The 20,315-nt window shown below is 41.9% G+C and overlaps 1 protein-coding gene across 2 annotated transcripts in view; it reads right to left on the bottom strand.

Moving 5' to 3' along the window:
* Positions 1-20,315, bottom strand: part of Cpvl (carboxypeptidase vitellogenic like) — a 115,320-nt gene that overhangs the window by 55,137 nt on the left and 39,868 nt on the right. Inside the window, exons 7-10 of one of the 2 annotated variants that reach the window (XM_027429653.2) lie at positions 19,274-19,396; positions 18,767-18,898; positions 13,478-13,576; positions 11,780-11,953 (exon numbers count right to left, since the gene is read on the bottom strand). In XM_027429653.2, coding sequence (XP_027285454.1) covers positions 11,780-11,953; positions 13,478-13,576; positions 18,767-18,898; positions 19,274-19,396 — 528 coding nt within the window. The remainder of the gene's footprint in view (positions 1-11,779; positions 11,954-13,477; positions 13,577-18,766; positions 18,899-19,273; positions 19,397-20,315) is intronic. The other variant, XM_035448935.1, reaches the window with a different exon arrangement.

The raw sequence follows: 20,315 nt of genomic DNA, 5'->3' as shown, positions 1-20,315 counted from the left end.
TCTGAACTCATGAGCATGGCCTGCTGGGAGGCTCCCACAATACCCATCATTCTAGCAGGGACTACACATGAAAGGCTCCAGTCTTGCCTGTATCCCTTTATGATAAAAAAAAGAGAGAGAGAGAGAGAGAACATCTGTGGGGTTTTAGCCCTGTTTATCAAGATGGCGTGTTCTGTGCACCAAGGAGGCTTCATCCCCACCCACCCATTTCCCTGTAAGGTCAGCATGCCAATGAGGCTTCAACTCCTCTTGTTGCCCTACTGAGGTCAGCATGTCCACGAGGCTTCACTTCCAGCTTTCATAGCTTTGCTAGAAGGGTCAAGCCATACTCGTCACCCAATGAGGATTATAGGTTCATATGGCTTCAACCCCACCCACTGCCCAGACGAAGACTATGCATCCACCAGAATCTAGTCCTGGGAATCACCTGGGTGGGATCAGGACCCATGGGAGGCTCCCTAGGAGAGTCAAATAATAACATAGTGGGAAAATACTAAAGAAAACCAAAACTGGGACACTAGAAAGGAAAAATGCAGAAAGTCAAAAATTCTGTGGGAAGGCCTCACTAATAGATGGGGGAATAGTCAAAATCTACGAGGTTGAAGACACGGTGGGGGGACTGGGGCATTGCAATAAGAAGATGATGAATTAGTAAGAAAGCACTGGATAAACTGTCAAGATATTGGGAAACTATGAAAAGACCAAATCTAAGAATCATGGATATAAAAAGGTAAAGAATCCCATTCCAAAGGCAAGGGAAACATTTTAGTGAGATAATTGCAAAATCCCCTCAAACTAGGGAAAGAGGTGCCTGTCAGGATACAGGAGGCATTTAGGATACTAGCCAGACAAGATCAGAAAAGGACTTCCCCCATTGCCTGAGAATTAAACTACTAATTTATGTAGGAGAAAATTCGACCACAACCTGGCATCCAGCCTACTGGGCACACTGCACTTCTAAATAAGAAGCATGGCACCCATGCTCCTGAAGTCAGAACACTGAATTCTGAAGTAGCCTGAGTAACTGGTAGCAGGCCTGTACATGAGTCTGTACTCTCCATGTCTCTTCTATGTGCTTCGGGCCGCAAAGAGCCCCTGGTGGTAGCAGTGCTCACTATCCAATCTGGGCAATGTGCTAACCAGTCACAGTCCATAGACTTCTGCTACATGAGTGGTTGCTCACATTCGATAAAGCAGACACTGCTCCCTGAAAACTCCAGAGTGGTTTATCTCCTTGTTTACTGACCCATGGGCATTGTTGTGTTCTCAGGGGATGCCCAGGTAATGACAGCACATTTAAATCAAAGAAAGAATATTAAAAGTGGCAAGAGAGAAACACGAGATCATATGTAAAGGTAGACTTAACCAGAATAACAGCCAATCTGTCAACTGACCCTTTAACAGTCAAGAAGACTTGGAATGATGTGTTTCAAGTTTTAAAAGACAACAGCTAGGACCGCCCCAGAACTCACAAAGATACCTGTCAAAATTGAAGAAGAAACTTCCCATGATAAAAACAAGTTTAAGGAATTCATGACCGAAAACCTATGGAGGATACTTGAAGGAATTCTACAGACTTCAGAGAACGTGGGGTAATGCATACATAGCAATACATACATGGGCTACAAGGAAGAATAAGCTACAATTAAACAAGAAAGGAATGGGAAGGCAGCAAATACTACCACCTACTCCCACCCCAAATGAGAGGAAGCATGTAGCTTTCACTATTAACTCTGAATATTAATAATCTCAGTTCCCTGGTCAGAAGACAGATATTAGCAAATTGGATTAAAAGGCAGCAGATTGGTTAAAAATATCAGCATCCCTACAGAAAGGTAGCTAAGTATTAAAGGCTCTCACTGCCAACTGGACCGTCTGAGTTCAGTCTTTTGGAACCCACATGATGGAAGGGAAGAACTGACTCCCACAAGTCATTCTCTGACCTGTTCACATAAGCTTGGCAACTCTACCCAGCAAAATAAATAAATTAATTTTAAAAAATTAACAGTAGGACACTACTCTATTTGTTGTTGCCAAGCAACACATCTCATCACAAAGGACAGATATTTCCTTAGGGTGAAAGAGGCTGCAAAAAAACTATCCATCCCAAGGCAAATGGACCCAGGAAACAAGCAGATGTTGCTGTTATAGTATCTGACAAAAAAGATTTGAAACCAAAACTAGACAGAAGAGATACACGAGGTCACTCCATCCAGCTCTAGGACAAATCCATCAAGAGGACACTACAATTCTAAACATACACTGAACACACACGGGTGCACCTCATTGCATAAAACAAATGCTGCTAACATCACAGCTTAGCCTCAACACAGTAATCATGGTAACATTGACCTACTCTCATCCATAGACAGAGGGTTAGCCTGTCATAAGATAAACAGAAAGCCAGGTGTGGTGGGGGCTGGAATTCCTGCCCTAGAGAGAGGGAAGCAGGCAGATCTCTCTGAGTTCAATACCTGCCTCATCTACTTAGCAAGATCAGGCAAGTGAAGGTAGTATAGTGAGACCCTGCCTTGTAAGAGCAAACAGCAAGATAAAAACAAATAAATAAGTTAAAATCAACAGAAACATTTGAATTAAATGGCAGCATGGATCAAATGGTCTTAACAGACCTCTACAAAGATTCCATGCAAACACTGTAGAGCACACATTCTCCTCAGCAGCCTGTGGATCATTCTTTAACTAGATCATATATATTAAAACACAAAGCGAGTCTCCACAAATACAAGAAAACTGAAATAACTTCTTGTACTCTGTTTTCAATGTGGTAGGTCTCCAGATGGACAGTAGGAGAAATTACAGCACATATGGATGGGTGCTTGAAGAAATCAAGGAGGAAATCAGTAAGTTCTTAGAAACTGAAAATAAAAACACAGCAAACTAAAACATATAGATTATAATGAGAGCAGTCTAAAGAAGGACTGTTTATCACTGTAAGCATCTATGTTAAGAAATCGGAGAAACTGCAAATAAATAACTTATTTATATACCCTAGGGCATTGGAAAAACAAGAGAAAGCCAAGCCCCAAATCAGTAGATGGAAAATAATAATAAGATCAGGACAGGCATTAACAACATGAAAGTGAACAAGAATCAATGAAACAAAGAGGTGATTCTTTGAAAAAATAAATGATTGAAAAACCCTTAGCCAAGCTAAACAAAAGAGAGAAGCCTTAAATTAACAAAATTAGAGATGAAAAGGAAGCCATTGTAAAAGATACTAATGAAATTCAGAACTCACTAGGGCATACCTTGAAAGTATATGTTCCATAATTCGGAAAATCTAAAACAAATGGATGAATTTTAGATGAAATGATGTCCCCAAATCAAATCAAGATAAGATGATTTAAATGGATCTGTAACAAGCAGTGAGACCAATGTAACAAAAACAATTCTTCCAGCTAAAAGTTAAGTCAAGACCTAGACGGATTCATGGCTGAACCCATCAGACCTCAAAAAAAAAAAAAAAAACAAATTAAAAAAAACAACAACTAATACTAATGCTTCTTGAAGTATTCCACAAGTAGAAGAAGAAGGGACACTAGCAAACCCTTCTGACAAAGCCAACATTATCCTGACACCAAAACTGCAGAGAGTCAGCAAAAACATAGCTGGAAAAGAAATCAAAAAACACTTGCAAACCACTTTCAAGAAAACATTAAGAAGATTGTTCATCACAATCAAGTACTCTTTATTCTTGAGATTCCTGGTGACTCAGTATATGCAAATCAAAACACGCCACACATCAACAAATGGACTGTAAGACAGATAGTACAAAGTCATACTGATAGATGCAGAGAAGGCCTTGACCAAAGACCAGTATCCTCCAATGACCCATCTATACTACTCCAAGGCTAGTGGAAGGACTCTGTATCTTACAACAGAGATACCTGCTCATCCCTGTTCATGGCCACTCTATTCATAATGACAAAGAAATGAAATTATCCTGGAGCTCTATCAACAGATGAATGGATAGTTATATGCAATGAAATTTCATTCAACTGCAAAGAAAATTAAGTTACAAAATGCATAGGAACATGGATGAAATTAAATATGTATATTAAGTGATGTAACACAGGTTCAGAAAGATAAACACAAAATATTCTTTCTCATTTGTAGATATTAGTGTCTAATTTCTCTCTCTCTCTCTCTCTCTCTCTCTCTCTCTCTTTCTCTCTCTCTCTCTCTGTGTGTGTGTGTGTGTGTGTGTGTGTGTAAGAAGCTTAGAGAAAAAAAGCCAGAGGACTTTTGGGTTAGGCATTTGCTTCTTGGGTACAATAACAAAGCACCCACAATAAAAGAGGGCAGAGATCAAGGCAAATCCACCAAAACCAAGAACTGTGGGCCCTGATGAACACCATGGAGAAAAAGCCCTGTGAGTTCGTAAGGCACTTGTGTGAACTGGGCAAGGAACGCTTACAGCTATACAATTCAAAGGCAAACCAATCAATAAGTGGACAGAGAATGTACATAAAAATTTCTCCAAAGGCACAAAACAAGCAGAGGAAAGGAAAGAAAGGCTCCCAGTGCCAGCAGCCTTGAAGCAAGGGCAAAACGACCCCCAGTGTTTTCCTTTCCGTTTAGCCCTTAATGATTTTGCTTAGACACATAGTAAATGTCATTTCTCCTTTGTGTTCATTCAACAATTGCTTCATTTGATGGCAATTGGTTATTTTAAAGATACTTTTACATCTTAATGATTTTGCTTAGACACATAGTAAATGTCATTTCTCCTTTGTGTTCATTCAACAATTGCTTCATTTGATGGCAATTGGTTATTTTAAAGATACTTTTACATCTATTTATTTACTTATGGGAGAGCAGTGCACACTTATCATTGTGTGCATGTGTAGGTGTGTGTGTGTGTGTGTGTGTGTGTGTGTGTGTGTGTGTGTGTAGGGCAGAGGATAACTTGCAGAAGTTGGTTCTCTTTTTCTATTATGAGTGTCCTAGAGACCAAACTCAGATAGTCAGGTTTGGCTGGATAAACGTTTTTACCTGCTGAGCCATTCTGTTGACCCAACATCAAGATACTTGGTAGTTCCTTATTTATTTCTTGTTTTGTAACCTCATTTGCACACTTAAGTATACTATATGTAGTTATTTTATATTCTATGCATCATGCTTCCCTCACATCAAGCATCTTGACTCTCCATATCTGCTTACACTGGATGGCAGCCTGTTTGTGTGTTAAGTGGAGGTTTGCAGGTTCTTCTGCCATATCCTTTGTCAAACTGAGGCACCCAGTTGATATAAACAGTACTGTTGGACTTCAAATTCTGTTTATTTATTCCTGGTAACTGAAAAGTAACAAATTCTTATGTACTTAGCTTACATCCTACAACTCTGTCATGGTTATTGTAGTTGGTTGTTTTTTGTTTGTCTGGGTTTTTTTTGTTTTGTTTTGTTTTGTTTTGTTTTTGTTTTTTTGCTGTTTTTATTATCCTTTTGGAGGGCCTGCTACCCAGCTCCCAAATAAATCACACAGGGAGGCTTATTATTGCTTATAAATGCCCTGCCTTAGTTTGGCTTGTTGCTAGCCAGCTTTTCTTAAATTATCCCATCTATCTTTTGCCCCTGGGCTTTTTTTTTTCCTTTCCTTACTTCTGTAATTTTACTTTCACACTTACTCCATGACTAGTTGGGTGGCTGGGTGGCTGGGTGGCTGGGTGTGGGTGGCTGGGTGGCTGGCTGGGTGGCTGGGTGGCTGGGTGGCTGGCCCCTTCTTTTCTCACTCCTTAATCTCTCTTGCTCCCCTTGCTCTCTTTTTCTCCTTCTGTTTATTCTCTCTGCCTGCCAGCCCCACCTATCCTTTCTCCTGACTTGTTATTGACTGTTCAGCTCCTTGTTAGACCAAGCAGGTATTTTGTTGTTGTTGTTTTTTGTTTTTTTTGGGGGGGTGGTTTTTTGTTTGTTTGTTTGATTGGGGGGGTGGTTCAAGAGAGGGTTTCTCTGTGTAGCTTTGGAGCCTATCCAGGCACTCGCTCTGGAGACCAGGCTGGCCTCAAACTCACAGAGATCCTCCTGCCTCTGCCTCCGGAGTGCTGGAATTAAAGGCGTGCACCAATGCCCAGCCCCAATCGGGTGTTTTAGACAGGCAAATTAACACAGCTTCACAGAGTTAAACAAATGAAACACAAAAGAATGCAACACATCTTTGCATCACTAAACAAATGTTCCTCAGCATACACAAATGTAACACATCTTAAAATAATATTATGTAACAGTTATTCAAGGGGTTTTTTATGCTGATTCCTTTGGATTTGCTACATAGCCTATGATGTTCATTATCTGACAACTTTTTTATCTTTTCTCCTTTTCTTGTTTTCTGTGTTTGGAGACAAGGTCTCTCTATGTAGTCCTAGCTGGGCTGGAACTTACTATGAAGGCCAGGCTGACCTCAAACTCACAGAGATCCACCTGCCTTTGTCTCCCAAGGGCTGGGACTAAAGGTCCTGCCTGCTCCCTTTCATTCCATCCAGCTGAATTTTTCCATTGAATGTTTTGTTTTCTTTCTCTTTGAAAATCTTAGTAAAAGTTTCTTGCTATGCAGATCTATTAATAGCAAATTCCTTTCCTTTTTGTCTGTCTAAGAACACCTTGCCCATTAGATCTCTATTTAGCTTATTTGTTTATGTATATGTTTATGTATATATGTTTATTTATCCTGTCTGATGTTCTCTGGGTGGTTTACATGCAGCATTAATTGGCATAAATTTTCTGTCATTAACTGCTTACAAGGTTGTTTCTGTTACTTTTTAAAGTAACTTTTTACTTTTTATTTTTTTCTCTCTTTGGTAAAGTCATTGCACGAAAGTCACTTTTTTCTTTCTCTTGTCACATGGAAGGTAGACACAGTTCTGTGGGATGAGAGTTGTTTTGTTCTGTTATGTATTTGGTTTTTGAAGTTTCTATTCTCATATTCTTAAACTTAGTGATTCTTTCCTCAGTGGCACCTAGGCTGCTAATGAACCTACCAAAATCATTTTTGAATTTTTCTTCTTGGACTTTCTATATCTCCATATCCACTATCCCCCCATTCATACATTTTTGTCATTTTCTATGAAAGTGCTGAACAAGTATTCTCTATTTTGCCAACTCTCATTGCACGAACCAGTCAACATTTAGAGTAGTGTCATGTTGGGTGACTTTTCCCAGCTGCAGAGGTTAAAGGTAGGCCCAGTCAACTGTCTGTTAGGTTGTATTAGATCCATTTTCAGCAACTAGCATTATGTTTAGCCTACTGTTGTAACATTTTGTTTATTCTTTAACAAATAAAGCTTGTCTGAAGGTCAGAGTGTGGAGCTAGCCACAGTCGTTAGTCATAGAGCCCAAGCAGTGGTGGCAAACACTTTTAATCCCAGGACTCAGGAGACAGAGGCAGATGGATCTCTGTGAGTCCAAGGCCACCCAGGGCTACACAAGAGTGAGTCAGTATAAAAGAGAAACAGCTCACATCTTTGATCCTAGCACTAGGGAGGTGGAGACAGGAGTGATATGGCTGGGCAGAGAGAGGAATATAAGGCAAGAGGAGACAGGAGCTCAGTGCAGTCTGAGGATTCATAGAGATGGATGCAGTCTAGACAGTCAGTCAGGATGAATTCAGTCTGAGGATTCCTAGAGACATGATCGCCCCTTTGGTATGAGGATTCAGTAGAAACAAGAACTAGTGGCTGGCTGTTTTGCTTCTCTGGTCTTTCAGCTTTCCCCTGCCCCTAATATCTGACTCTGTGTTTTTTAATATTAATACAAATTCGAATTCGTGCTACAGCCTACCATGCTTTTTTTTTGGTGGGGGGACAACCTCACCTTAAGTCAAGTGGAAGTTCTGGCAGACTGTGATCAAACTCCAATAGGTTTGGTGCTGGGAAGATAGCTGCTCTCCTGGGCAGATCTAATGCTAAGCACTTGAGTAGCTTTCCCAATGCTTCCCCACCCCTCCTGGGAGCATCACAAATGCCAGCAGGTTCCCCCAGTAGTCACTGGAGAGCTGGATGAACTCCTGAAAGTAAAATTCACAGACATGTACAGCCTGGCCTAACTGAGTCCCCAGTGTTTTGACTTCTACAGTCCTTGTACTGGCCTCCAGCCATGTGCCAATCACAGTTCCATTCCTTACTGAGGTCCTGCTTCTACAGAGTTTCATACTCCTGAGGTTGTGTTCCAGACAGGGAGGGATGGGTCTCTGTACTTGCCTTCGGTTTGGAGTACTCTATGACCTCATTTTAGTCACAACTTGGAGAAGAGCTTTTCCCCCATAAGGATAGTGGGGTGATTTATAAACTCCTCAAGTTCTATCAAGAAAGTAGGACTCTGTGAGGCATTTTCTGCTTTTGTATTTTGGGGGGGTCAGGAGATCTTGTATAAGTCTGTGTGTGTGTGTAAGAGAGAGAGAGAGAGAGCATCTGTGCATATGGAGGTGAGAAAATTACCTTGGGAGTTAGTCCTTGACCTTCATCTGTTTTGAGGCAGGGTCTGTTTGTCGCTTGCTGCTGCATACACCAGGCTAACACACAAGATTCTGGGGATCCTCCTGCCTCCAAATCCCATCTTGCCATGGGACAACCTGGATTGCACAGAAGTGGGTTCTGGTGATGTGTACTCGGGTTCTCACACCTACACCTTCATGATAAGGATTTCCCCACTGGGCCATCTCTCCAGCCTTCCTCTATCAAGTCTTCACTCTTATTGATGGTGGGCTTTAGACACTTTGGCTATAACTTCTTGATCACAGATTGTGGTTATAAACACCTTTTATCCACCAGGGACTGTTTTAAATATAATCACTCCTAAGCCTCATGAAATCTAACTTTTTTCCCTCCCATTTTATAACAAGGAAACTGAATCACAAAGAGTTAAATAGCCATTCCAAAGGAATAGCCATGAGCCCAAATTCACTGTGTTTTAGCTGACCCTAGAGCATGCACTCTATCTAGACCACCATGGTCTTTTACTACATGACTCCTAAAAATCCTTACACCAAAAAACCACAAAAAAAATCCTTACACCATTTTGACCTGATTTAATCAGGACGAATTTGATCATCCAACAGATTATTGTAGTGGTCTATATCTGTTGACCATTCTGCCATCCAAAATTGCAGCATCTGTACCTCCTACAAGTCATTACAAGAGCATGGCTGTGCTGCCATTGGTTTACACAGAAACTGATGTTCACATAGAAATACTATCACAGACACTCCTGAGGCCCTTCCTCACTCTACCAGAGGCACTGCACATCTGCTGAAATGACAACAGTACTGGGGAAAAGACACTTGTGCTCATATGAATGGAAATGGGCTCCCTTCTTTCTATGACAAATTAGAGCTGAGCCTTACATAAATACAACTTTAAGGACACTAATGCCTTAAGCCAACCTATGTTGTTCTGATTCTGTTACATACACATTGAGGTTCGCCATCAATAGCAGACAAGCCAACAGTCATTGCTGCCAGGAGGGTTCTGCCAGCTGTCTCCATGAATGCATGGTCTGTTCCACAGCCACCCTGTTTAGTTGGAGTTTGGATTGACTGCACAGTTTGTTCTTTCTTCATGGCAATGTACATTATCTGCACCACTAAACCATTTTCTTTTGCTGGAAACTGCTCCAGAATTGAAACATACAGAGAATATTCAGATTTCATTGGACTTCACATCTGTAGGTGCCAACATCTGAATATTTCTGTCTTTCCCCCCAAATTCACATGCTGATACCAATCTCCAATGTGGGGGGACTTGGAAAGTAACGGAATCCTGAGGGTAGAGCCCTTGAGAATGAGATTAAAACCCTATAAAGGAATTCCAGCCAGGGAGGACCCAGCAAGAAGATGACAGGAAGCTGACTCAAACTCCTGCAGCACTCCCAGCAGACAGCAGTGCATGGCACTGCGAGCAGTACGCTTTTGAAGAATGGAAATTACCCAGTCAAGCACTTTGTCATGGCAGCCGGGTAGATTTGAGACAGCTGATTTGGGAGCAACAAAGGGAGATGCTGAAATATCCAAGTGTACTCTAGCCAGAATGTTCCCTTTATCAGTCAGGGTCAGCTTGAGGTGATTAGTCAACATCTGGAACACTATACATACCCCAAGAATTCTGTATGCCCACCCTAGCCTATCATGCTTGAAAAAGGATTCACATTCCAGGTACACACACACACACACACACACACACACACACACACACACACATATATCCCCCCATCCTAAGGCCCAAATAACGAACGATACTGGAAATTCTTGTCAACGAAGCCACTTTGAATTTTGTTATGGTATCTCTAACTTTTTAAGTCTTAAAACACAAGTGTTAAGTGCTTTTTGGTTTAATAAATTTGAGAACAATAAATACCTAGTTGGTTATCATAGGTTTTCTCGGTATATTTTTGACGTAGCTAAGATTTCTTTTATTCATTCCTTGGTTATGGATGTGTGCTTAGGGTCTGTGCCTGCATGGGTGTCAGAGCAAGCACCCAGAATGGCAGCAGCATGTCATAAAGCTCACTAAAGGGGAATTCCCAGGAAGAGGAGAACAAACTAAGAAGAGACAAGTACGGCATTTTCTCAGCAGAGCCAAAAGCAAGAATGGTTGAAATGCTGGCCTAATCTAGTGTGGTCCCCTCATCTCTAGAGTTTAGAGTTTCCACATGTTCAGCTGGCTAGTAGATGCTACACAAATGATAAGCCTCATGTAGTAAAGGCAGGACCAGAAAAGGTGAGCCTTCCAGGCAGGAATATTCTAAAACACATCTGGTAAGTGTGCATTAGTTTAGAAGCTTCCTGCAGCAGAGTGCAGACAGTACCCCAAGAATCCCAAGGACCACGTCTACCTAGGGCATCACCCTTCCTCATGCTGGAAAGGAGCAGAAAAGACTGTGGTCTATAGAAGCAGGATGTGAACAACTTAGGAGAGATGAAAATTAAATATTTCGAAGACGGGACATTGTATAATTCATACCAGATGCCTTACAGATCACTGGCTGCTTGGCTTTTATTCATTTCTCATAATTTCTCTTTCCTCTTCCTGATAGAGGGAGGAAGTTTCAGTGGATACAAGCCTTCATCATCTCTGCACTCATCCTTCAGGGTTACCCCACAGGCAACTCTAAGATATGGGTGGGGAGGTGATGAGAGAGCAGTCAGAGGAAAGGAACAATACACAGGAGATTTCTTGCCAGGTCACTTGCTCTTAGCATTCTCCCTTGTAGTGCAAGACCAAGAAGAGGCTCACTGTGATTTCCACTGTGGCTTCTTGTGACCAATCAACTGGAATATGTCAACCCTAAACATCGTACCTGCCTTGCTCTGTTCAGAACAGTCTTTGTTCACTCCAATGCAATAGCCCAACAGTTCTGGGTTTATAGCAGATACAGGGAGAATAATCACTGACTAAAGCCAATGAGAGCAATTCTTAAGCAGATGCAATGTTGGATTGACCACGATGAGGCTGTCATTTACATGATAGAGCTAACAACAAGGACAATTGATTATCAGACAAGGCTGGCCATCTTCTTGCGTTTAATTTCCTTAACAAGGAAAGTATAAGGGCTGGTGTGACAGACAGGGAATTTCTTTTTAAGAAACTATTGAAAAGACAGCTCACAACTCTGAGAAGTAAAAAATTAATATTAGGTTATTTCTATTTTATAAATAGAATAGATATTTTTTAACGGAAGAAGTAAAATGGCAAATAAAAGGAAGTCCCTTGGCTCACAGTGACTCAGGAGTTCTGGGATGGACCCCTCCCCCCCCAAGCCCCCTGCTCACCTTGTAGCGATTCATTATCTCTTCTAGCCAGTGCTTCACCGACTGCACTGTGTCCTCTCGCAAGTACTTCTCAACATCGGCACCATCACTGAAAGTCCGGTTTCCCACATGGATGGCTTGTCTCACTTGTGGGAGTGACAAGAATTTCCCATAGTAACTTTGGTCCTTGGTATCCTGACAGAAGGCACATTAGAAGGTGTCATGGAGGAGGATGCCAGACATGGCCTAGTGGGAAAGTTGAGACTTTCTCGCAACATACAGCACAGTAAACAGGACATGACCAGACTGCTAACTTGTCTTCATGCTCCACATTCTAATGGGGCATTCTAGTCAAGGAAGAGGGATCCTTTCACTGAGGCCAAATGCAGAGAATCTCCTTCGTTTGCAGTCAATGTCCAATTTGCCTGAGGAGTGGATTTTCCTGCCCACACTAATCTTTGCAGCCCTACTGTCTAATTAGATAACTCATTGGCAAGAATGTTGAAGAAAGGAAAGAGGTGAGACTATGTAAGACAATCGCTCCCTGACCTTGGCTCTGGGAAAGATGGTCTAGTGGCTTTTAAGGAACGAGGGGCAGCATAGTGCGTTAAAACCATGGTTTACTTGCCATTTTCTGCTGTTCATTAATTTCTGTCTTGCCCCTCCCCCCACAATCAACTGATTACGATTTATGGGGGAATTATATCACACATAAAAAAAACTGATACTTAATAAAAGATATACAACAAATTGTTCATAGCCCTTGTTAAGAGGCAAAAACCAAAGAAAAACCTCCTTAAAGTCTTTGTAATAATCATTACACTTTAAAGAAACAGGAGCAAATATTTTTTAAATACTCCAGGTTGCAAAAATATTGTTTGGGATTTATGTTCAACAATTCTGTGCTTCATCAGCAATTTTTTTTGGCTGTGAATATATTACTTTCTACAGAAAAACACTTTAATCACAAATTCTATTTCCCTGTTTCCTGCCATGTTTTGTTATTGTCCAAAACCACAGGACTGGGAATCCCACCAAAAGTGACTTCAAATTTTACTTACAAATAGCTCATAAATAAGGCAATTTAAAAACAGAATGTATTGTCCTGTGCAGTAGACAGAGAGTCCTCACATCCAAACTGCCAAGCAGGCTCTCCTCTTATTCACTTAATTCTACACAAAAGATGTCAATCAACTCTGGCCTACTTTTATGAAAGAAACTACTTGAGTACTTTGAAAAGTATTCCAGAGGCCTTGAAGTGAGGGCTGTCCTAAATGCTCTAAACACCTCAAGTTAAAAGTAAGACAAGGCAAATATTTTCAGGGAGGCTTGGCAATGTTGATTACCTAAGCCATCAAAGTGCAGAACAAAGAGGGTAGATGTTTTCAAGAGACCATAGATTGAAGCCTACATCCAGCACCCAGAGCTACAGTCCCAGGCTGCACACTTCCCAGAACTCCTCCCAGAGACAAGGTCTAATAGGGACACTGGGTTAAATAGACACCATTCTGAGCTGTCTACAATATCACAAATTATGATGCTGAGCTGAAGCTAACAAGCCCAATGGGAAACAAGCCCCAGGGGTCAGGAGATGAAATTACACAATATACGTTGGACATAGACATCTAATTTAAATTGAGCTGTATTTTCAAATCAAAGTTTGGTTTTGCCCAAAGTTTTAAGCAGACATTACTGTGTTTTATATCTTGTGATCATTACCGTGCACTCTAAAAAGTTGTAGTAGTTGGTGCATCCTGTCACATTCTGGAAGAAGGATGGATCGTTTGTCAAGTCACCGTCCAGCAGTTTATCCAGGATCTAGGTCAGAGAGGGAAAAGGGAAGGACAGTGTCAGGGATGTTTAGCATGCACAGCCCTTGTTGTATCAGGCAGTCAGGACTGTAGTGGCATCTTGTTCTGTCAGTGGACTTGGGGTCATGGTCAAACCTCAGGACGCAGCTTCAGTGTGTTCAGATATGACCCCTTATAAAGAAGAGGAGGGGCTAGTTTGAACTCTGTTGGACACTTTTAATTTTTTTAGCATATGTGTATCTAGATATGTGTGTGCTTATGTGTTTACATATGTATGATATGCACACACATGTGGAAGTTCAATGACAGCCTTCAGCATCATTCATTAGGCACCATCCATTGTTATTCATTAGGCACCATCCATTGTTTTGAGACGGGGTCTCTAACGCCAAGTAGGGTAGACTGGCTTCCCCAACACAAGTCCATGCCACCACGATGAAGCTCTTGTTTGTACTTGGGTTATGGGGTTCAGATTCCGGGTCTTTGGGGTTGCATGACAAACACTTTACCAATTGAGCTACCTCTCCACCCCCTATATTTTTAAACCTTTCTCATTTCACTTACTGGACATTTGTAACAGGCAAATGCTATCCCACATAGAACTTGTATTCTAGGGAAACAAATAAGCACGGCAACCCAAAATGTGTCAGGTATTAGAGGCATATGTGCACTGGGGGATGGAAGGGAGAACAAGAATGGGAGGGGTTATGGATGTGAGTTCCTACATGTAGGGGACACTGAAGAAAGACATTTCTCTTAGAAGATGACAATTGAATTATAACCCATTGGCTTGGAGAAAGTCAGCAATATAGAAAACCTGGGAAAGAATAATCTAGGCAGAAGATAGTAAAACCAGATGCTTCAACTTGGGAGTTGGCCTAGCGAGAGGAGTCCCTGGAACACTCACCCACAGTATGAGCAAAGAGAGAATGGGATGTGGGCTGAGACTCAGGGTCTTGGAGCTCGTGGAAGGCATCCATAGACTCCAGGTCCCATCAGCAGCAGGGAAGAGTGGTCACCACGACTGTTGTTTTTCTCCAGCTATGGGCTGCTGAACAAGGGCCAGCATGGAGGGAGCCAAGAAGGAGCATCAGCCAAGGCTGGGTCTTAGCCAAAGAAGTTGGAGGAAGCTTAGTGGCTGGAATGTGTGGGTGGGCCTGGGTTTAGGTTGGGCAATCAGAGAAATGAAGACCTAGGGCTGAGGCCTCAGGAAGAGGTGGTAGCTCAATGGGCTGAATGGAATTGGAGCTGGACAATTGTTACAGTTGGTTCATTAACATAAGTAGAAGGGACAGATAGGATGTGGCAACTGAATAAAGGTATTTCAGCTTCAGATTGTGGGTGACGGCTCTGTCAGTTCTTTGGTTGTCTATTTACTTGACTGTTTTTCTGGTTTTTGTTTTGCTTTGTAGCAGGAATAAGTAACTAAAGAGGAGAACAAGACTGCAGGAAAAAAAAAAAACAGAGGCTAAGGAACACAAGACTCAAGTATTAGTATATCACCCTCATGGATACTACAGTCATCGGGAATGATGGTGGGAACGATGGTGAGCTAAACCAGCCAGAGAGACACACATGGTATAAACAATTGCCCTAAACAGTGCTTGGTGGCACCCTCTGAGACTATGAAATAAAATGCTTGGTGCTTTAGCAGGAAGAAGAAAGTGTTCTGGAAGCAGCAATGAGGAAGGAGAGAGACAGCTGCTCCACCTGGGAGTCAACATGAGAGAGTTGTGGGGTATAGCATGTCAGGCATGGTTAAAGCAGGAAGATGACAAGGAGAAGGGGTTGGGGTGTGTCTTTTCTTCCTCTGTTGCTGAGGATATATTCTAAGAGGGTCCTCTGAAAGGACTTTATGATATGCATTCAATATATTCTAAAAACCATCAAGAACAAGTTTAGTTTATTATAAGATAAAATACCATTATCCTAATGTTTGGCGAGGAAATGAAGATTCACAAAAGTGCAGCCCATGGCCTGGGCACCCACTGATAATGGCATGGGTGAGACACTACCCCCTCCATGACTTCAGCCTGCACTCTCAGCCACACATGCACCACTGTACCAGCAGTCAGATGGCAGGGCTTCCCTGTCCTCAACACCTTTGGTTGAGCAGTGGCCCTACATCTGGCTGTGTAGAGATAAGGGGTCCAGATGAGGACTGAGAAGGGTAAGTGACCATCCAAAGTGTGCTAGGCAAACCAGGGATTCTTCTCCAGGCTACATCTGGAGAAATAGCTGTACTGAAACCTTCACACTATGGAGATGTCTGCATGTTAAATAATGAACCTACAGGTTCATAGTCCAGCGTAGGTGTCTTTCTCTGATTTGCCTGCTCTGGGCTAGAAGTTGTACTGAATGCACATATCACTTGTGGAACTCATCTTTAGAAGCTATCCTCAACACCAATGAGAATGTAGATCCAACCTTTAAGAGTCACTTTGCTGGGGCTAGGGTGGTAAGTTAGTTAGTCAGGTGCTCATGCCACAAACATGAGGACCCAAGCTCAACCCTCAGTACCTGTGTATAAACCCTGGAGTAGTGGTGCTCACTAATAATGTCAGAGTGTTAGAGATAGAAATAGGGAGAGCCCCGAGCTCTCTGACTAGCCAGTGTAGTATACATCTAGGTGAGTCCCAGGCGAATGAGAGCTCCTGCCTCAAAAAGTAAAGTGGAGAGTAAAGAACACATCTGACATCAACTTCTGGCCTCCACAAATGCATACATAACACACATCTGAGCTAGTATGTAAACACATGTGTACACACACTAATTTTTAAATTAAAAAAATAAAATTTTTACTTTCGCCAAGAAACAAATCACTTTCTGTCTAACAAGTAATGCCACTAGTTTAGTCCAGGCTTTTGAAATCTTTCTAATCAAAACTTGTTTCACAGAGAATGTCCTCTGATTCGTTGTCAAGGAGGAGAGAGAAGGAACCAGAAAGCAGCATTTTACTCTTGTAGAATTGGGAGGATGCCCCAGGATTTTTATAGAATACCCAAGAACTACTGCAGGAGGGAGAAACACTGGGATAGGAGTCAGGCAAACCCATTCCAGGCCTAGGCCTCCCCCAATCTACATGTGTCCTTCTGTGACTCATGACTCTCCTCTGGGCCCAGCATCCCCACCAGCGCATGTGTAGAGATGGCAACCACCTCTCTCCAATGTTTTCACCAGCTGTTACTGCTTTTTTACTAACTGATTCATCTTTAAATTTAGACCGCTGGGCCCAGGGGAGCAGGCTCAGCCATTAAGAGCTCTTTTTGTTCTTGCAGAGGACCCAGGTTCAGTTGCCAGCACATACATGATGGCTAACAACCAACTGTAAATCCAGTTCCAAGAGTTTGATGCCTTCTTCTGTCCTCTTGGGGCATCTCAAATGCATGTGGTACAAATATATACATGCAGACAAACACTCATACACATAAAAATAAGCAAAATGTTAAGATAAAAGATTAAGAACATCAAACAGACTGACTCTATTGGATTGAGATTTGGACTTTAGGATGTCTTAGCATCCTTGGCTGACATACTAAACACTGCTTTGTCTCTTTCCTTTGAAAACTCACAGGCTTTAATCACTCAATTTCTTGAATCAGCGATTGAAGAGATATCTCATACCTTCAAGGAACAACAAGGGAGGTGTTTTAAGTTTCTACTGAATTTGGTTTAGGAGAGACTCCTGGGCCATAGTCTCATTGTCTCTAACTGTACAAAATATTCATATTTTCCAACAGTTTTCCCAGCCTGTAAGTGTCATGGCTTTCACATCATGTGCAGTGGACATCGTTCTGCCTCCTTCTTTCCAGCCTCTTAGCTGGCCTTGCCTGGGACTCTGCTTAACAAGTTCTATGGGCTTCTTCAAAGCCACAGCAAATGTCTCTCTCTTGCAGATTAGTCTCAGTAGGAATGCTCAGTCCTCAAGCTTTCCTCTTCTCCCTGGCTCTAGCACAGCAGGCAGCCTACAACCCAAGACCTATGGGGAAGACATCATGATTGTCAGTAAAAGCATGATCTTAATGTTCACAAGACAATTCTGTTTCCTTCATGTTTACAACTGCAGAGGGCATTCTGGCTCTGCATATTGCTGCCACGTCTGGTGTCCTGACACAGAAAAGAGTCTGTCAGCATTCTGCCTGGGGCTAGGACTTCCTTTTCTCAACCCATCTATCTGCACAGCTTGCTGTTTGTTATCAGACTTCAGAGAAAACCCAGCCACATCCACAAGGGATCCCAGTAGTGTCCTGGTACCCAACTTATAAGATGTGCATCACCGTAAGTTACCTCTTTCTGCTCTAGTTTGTATGTCTCCTGTTTGGGTCATAATTGGCTTATCTGATGCACCTGAAAGTCTATTAACTTCAAGCCTTGGTCTGAACAGTCACAATGACTTTAGGTACATAGAAAATGTGTCTAATAGCAAGTTTAATGAAGTCCTCAGAGTCTAGCTCTTGTCTCATTTACCAGCATGTCAGACAGGATGGCTCTATAGATGTGTAGCAAAAACAGAGTAAAGATTGTTTACTTTGCCTTTGCATTGGCTAAAACATGCAAGTTCCTGTATCTCAGTATTAAGTAAAACCTTACACCTTAAATAACCAAAATCCAAAGAAAAGCAAGTGAGCAAAGGCTCAAATCGTATCATCAGTCTCATGTTCAATTGTTAGGTTAACTGTGTAATAATATTCACACACACTATTTCTATTGGAAGATGTCTTCCATTACACTACATTTTGTAGGCTTTGATCCCGACACTTGGAAGCATGTGACTTGGGTTACACACCTGGTCCCTTCTTTATCTGAAGCCCTGATTGTGGACATGACCCTTCTAAATATTTCCAAGCATCTGTTGAAGCTCAGGCATCCACTTCCCAGGTTACCTTGCTTCTGATTTCCATATGCTACAGAAAGCCTTCAGGTCCCACCCAGCATTGAAGGAAGTAGGAACAGCTAATGAAAGACACAGGTTAGCATGCCAGGATGATCTCGGGTTAAATACACAGCCAAAGTGAATTCAAAGAAAGGCAGGCAGTGCATTTCTTCGTGCCCGTTCATCTCACGGCCTGATCTTAGGCAGAGGAGGGGATAGATGCCACCCCAAAAGCTGGAATGTCATCATGGTGTGCCTCCTGATCCCTCCTCTGCTTAAATGGTTTTAATTGCTTAAGGGCAGCCTGCGGGCCCCAGAACTCACTTCAAAGGCCTTTATCCAGTTCCGATCTTTGATGTATTGTATGCACTTCTTGCACTGCTTATGGAAGTACTCTTCCTGATTCTCATCCAACAAGCCAATTTGGTACAGGAATGTTGCATACCCTCCTATAATCTGGAGACAGAAGTGACACACATGAATGTCAAGGAGATAAGGCCAGGATGCTCTCTGCTTCAAGAAGAAACATTTTGCAATGACTTATTTATTTTCACTGGCATTAGTCAAGCCAGACAATTAATCACACCGATACATACAACAGAAAAGTCACACATACAGCACAACACACATGTATGTACAATCTGGCATTGACAACCAAAGAGGCTAAAATGGTAAGAAGACACACTTGAAAGGTCTAGTTAAGAATTAGATTTGAGCTAAGTTAACATTGCCTATAATAAGTTAGACCTCTGAAGTGAGAGTGGTGTTCATTCACATAAAAGGTATAGTCTCTGTAAGGGACACATTGAGAAAGAAAAAGTGGCCACCCACCGATTCTGGATCAGAATATGCATCTCCAATGGCAATTCCTTGCAGGTGGATCTTCAATTCCCTCACGGGGTTGAGGGAGTGGATATAGTACGCTATGGCCGGCACATATTTCCCTGCATAAGACTGAGAAGGACAGATGTTAAAATGACAGACCCAAATTGATCACACATATCTGCATGGGCTGAAGCTAATTAGCAATAATTACCATCCATTTCTTCAGCTCACTTTGAAAATTCTGTGGTAACAAAGGTCTCTACTCTTATTACTGTTCTCACACCATATGACCCCAAATGACATGAAAAACATGTAAATGCCATGTTATGGAACATCCTAATGGCCTTCCAAAACAAAATGACCCAGAGCACTGGACAAAATTCTACCACCCGCTGGTCAACTCTTCCCAGGGTCTTCTATTCTTTTTCTAAAGAAAAGAAAAAATCTCATGTCTAAAGCTAAGACCTAAGAATCTACCTAATAATGCAAAATTTGAAAGCGTGTATTAAATGAACAAGAGTAGAGGCAAACAAAATAATATTGGTCACAGATTTTCTGTGTGTTCCAGCCTTTTCTGGCACAGGATCCCTTTTCAAGGCAAATTATTTTATGAACCATTTTTTTCTTCTGACAAACACAGTACTTCCACTTTCAAACTATTTCAGAAAGTGCTATTATCGGTTCACAGTGTTATGCTTTATATTACATATAATTTATTTATGGGGGGGGGGGTGAGTCAGAGGACAATTTGCAAGAGTCAAGTATCTCCTTCTACCTCATGGGTCCCAGAGATGATCCTTAGCTGTCAGGCTTGTTTGGAAGCACTTTTTTTTTTCTGCTGAGCACTCTCACTGGCCTGCTCAGTAATATTTGGAAACACATTTCAGGTTAATTTCACCAAAAGTTGCCTTCATAGCTTGTCCAGTTGTTTATCCAACGGTAAAGTCCATGTGCTCAGGATGAAGTCCCCAATCCCAAGTCTTCCTGCAACCTCCCTTGTAATCCATGTTAACTTCGTTCTGCATGCACAGGCCAAAAATCTCAGTAC

Source organism: Cricetulus griseus, chromosome 8 (genome assembly GCF_003668045.3).
Source record: "Cricetulus griseus strain 17A/GY chromosome 8, alternate assembly CriGri-PICRH-1.0, whole genome shotgun sequence".
In the NCBI taxonomy this organism is placed as follows: Eukaryota; Metazoa; Chordata; class Mammalia; order Rodentia; family Cricetidae; genus Cricetulus; species Cricetulus griseus.
The sequence above is the reverse complement of the archived record's forward strand: the minus strand, read 5'-3'. Positions and strand labels throughout refer to the sequence as shown.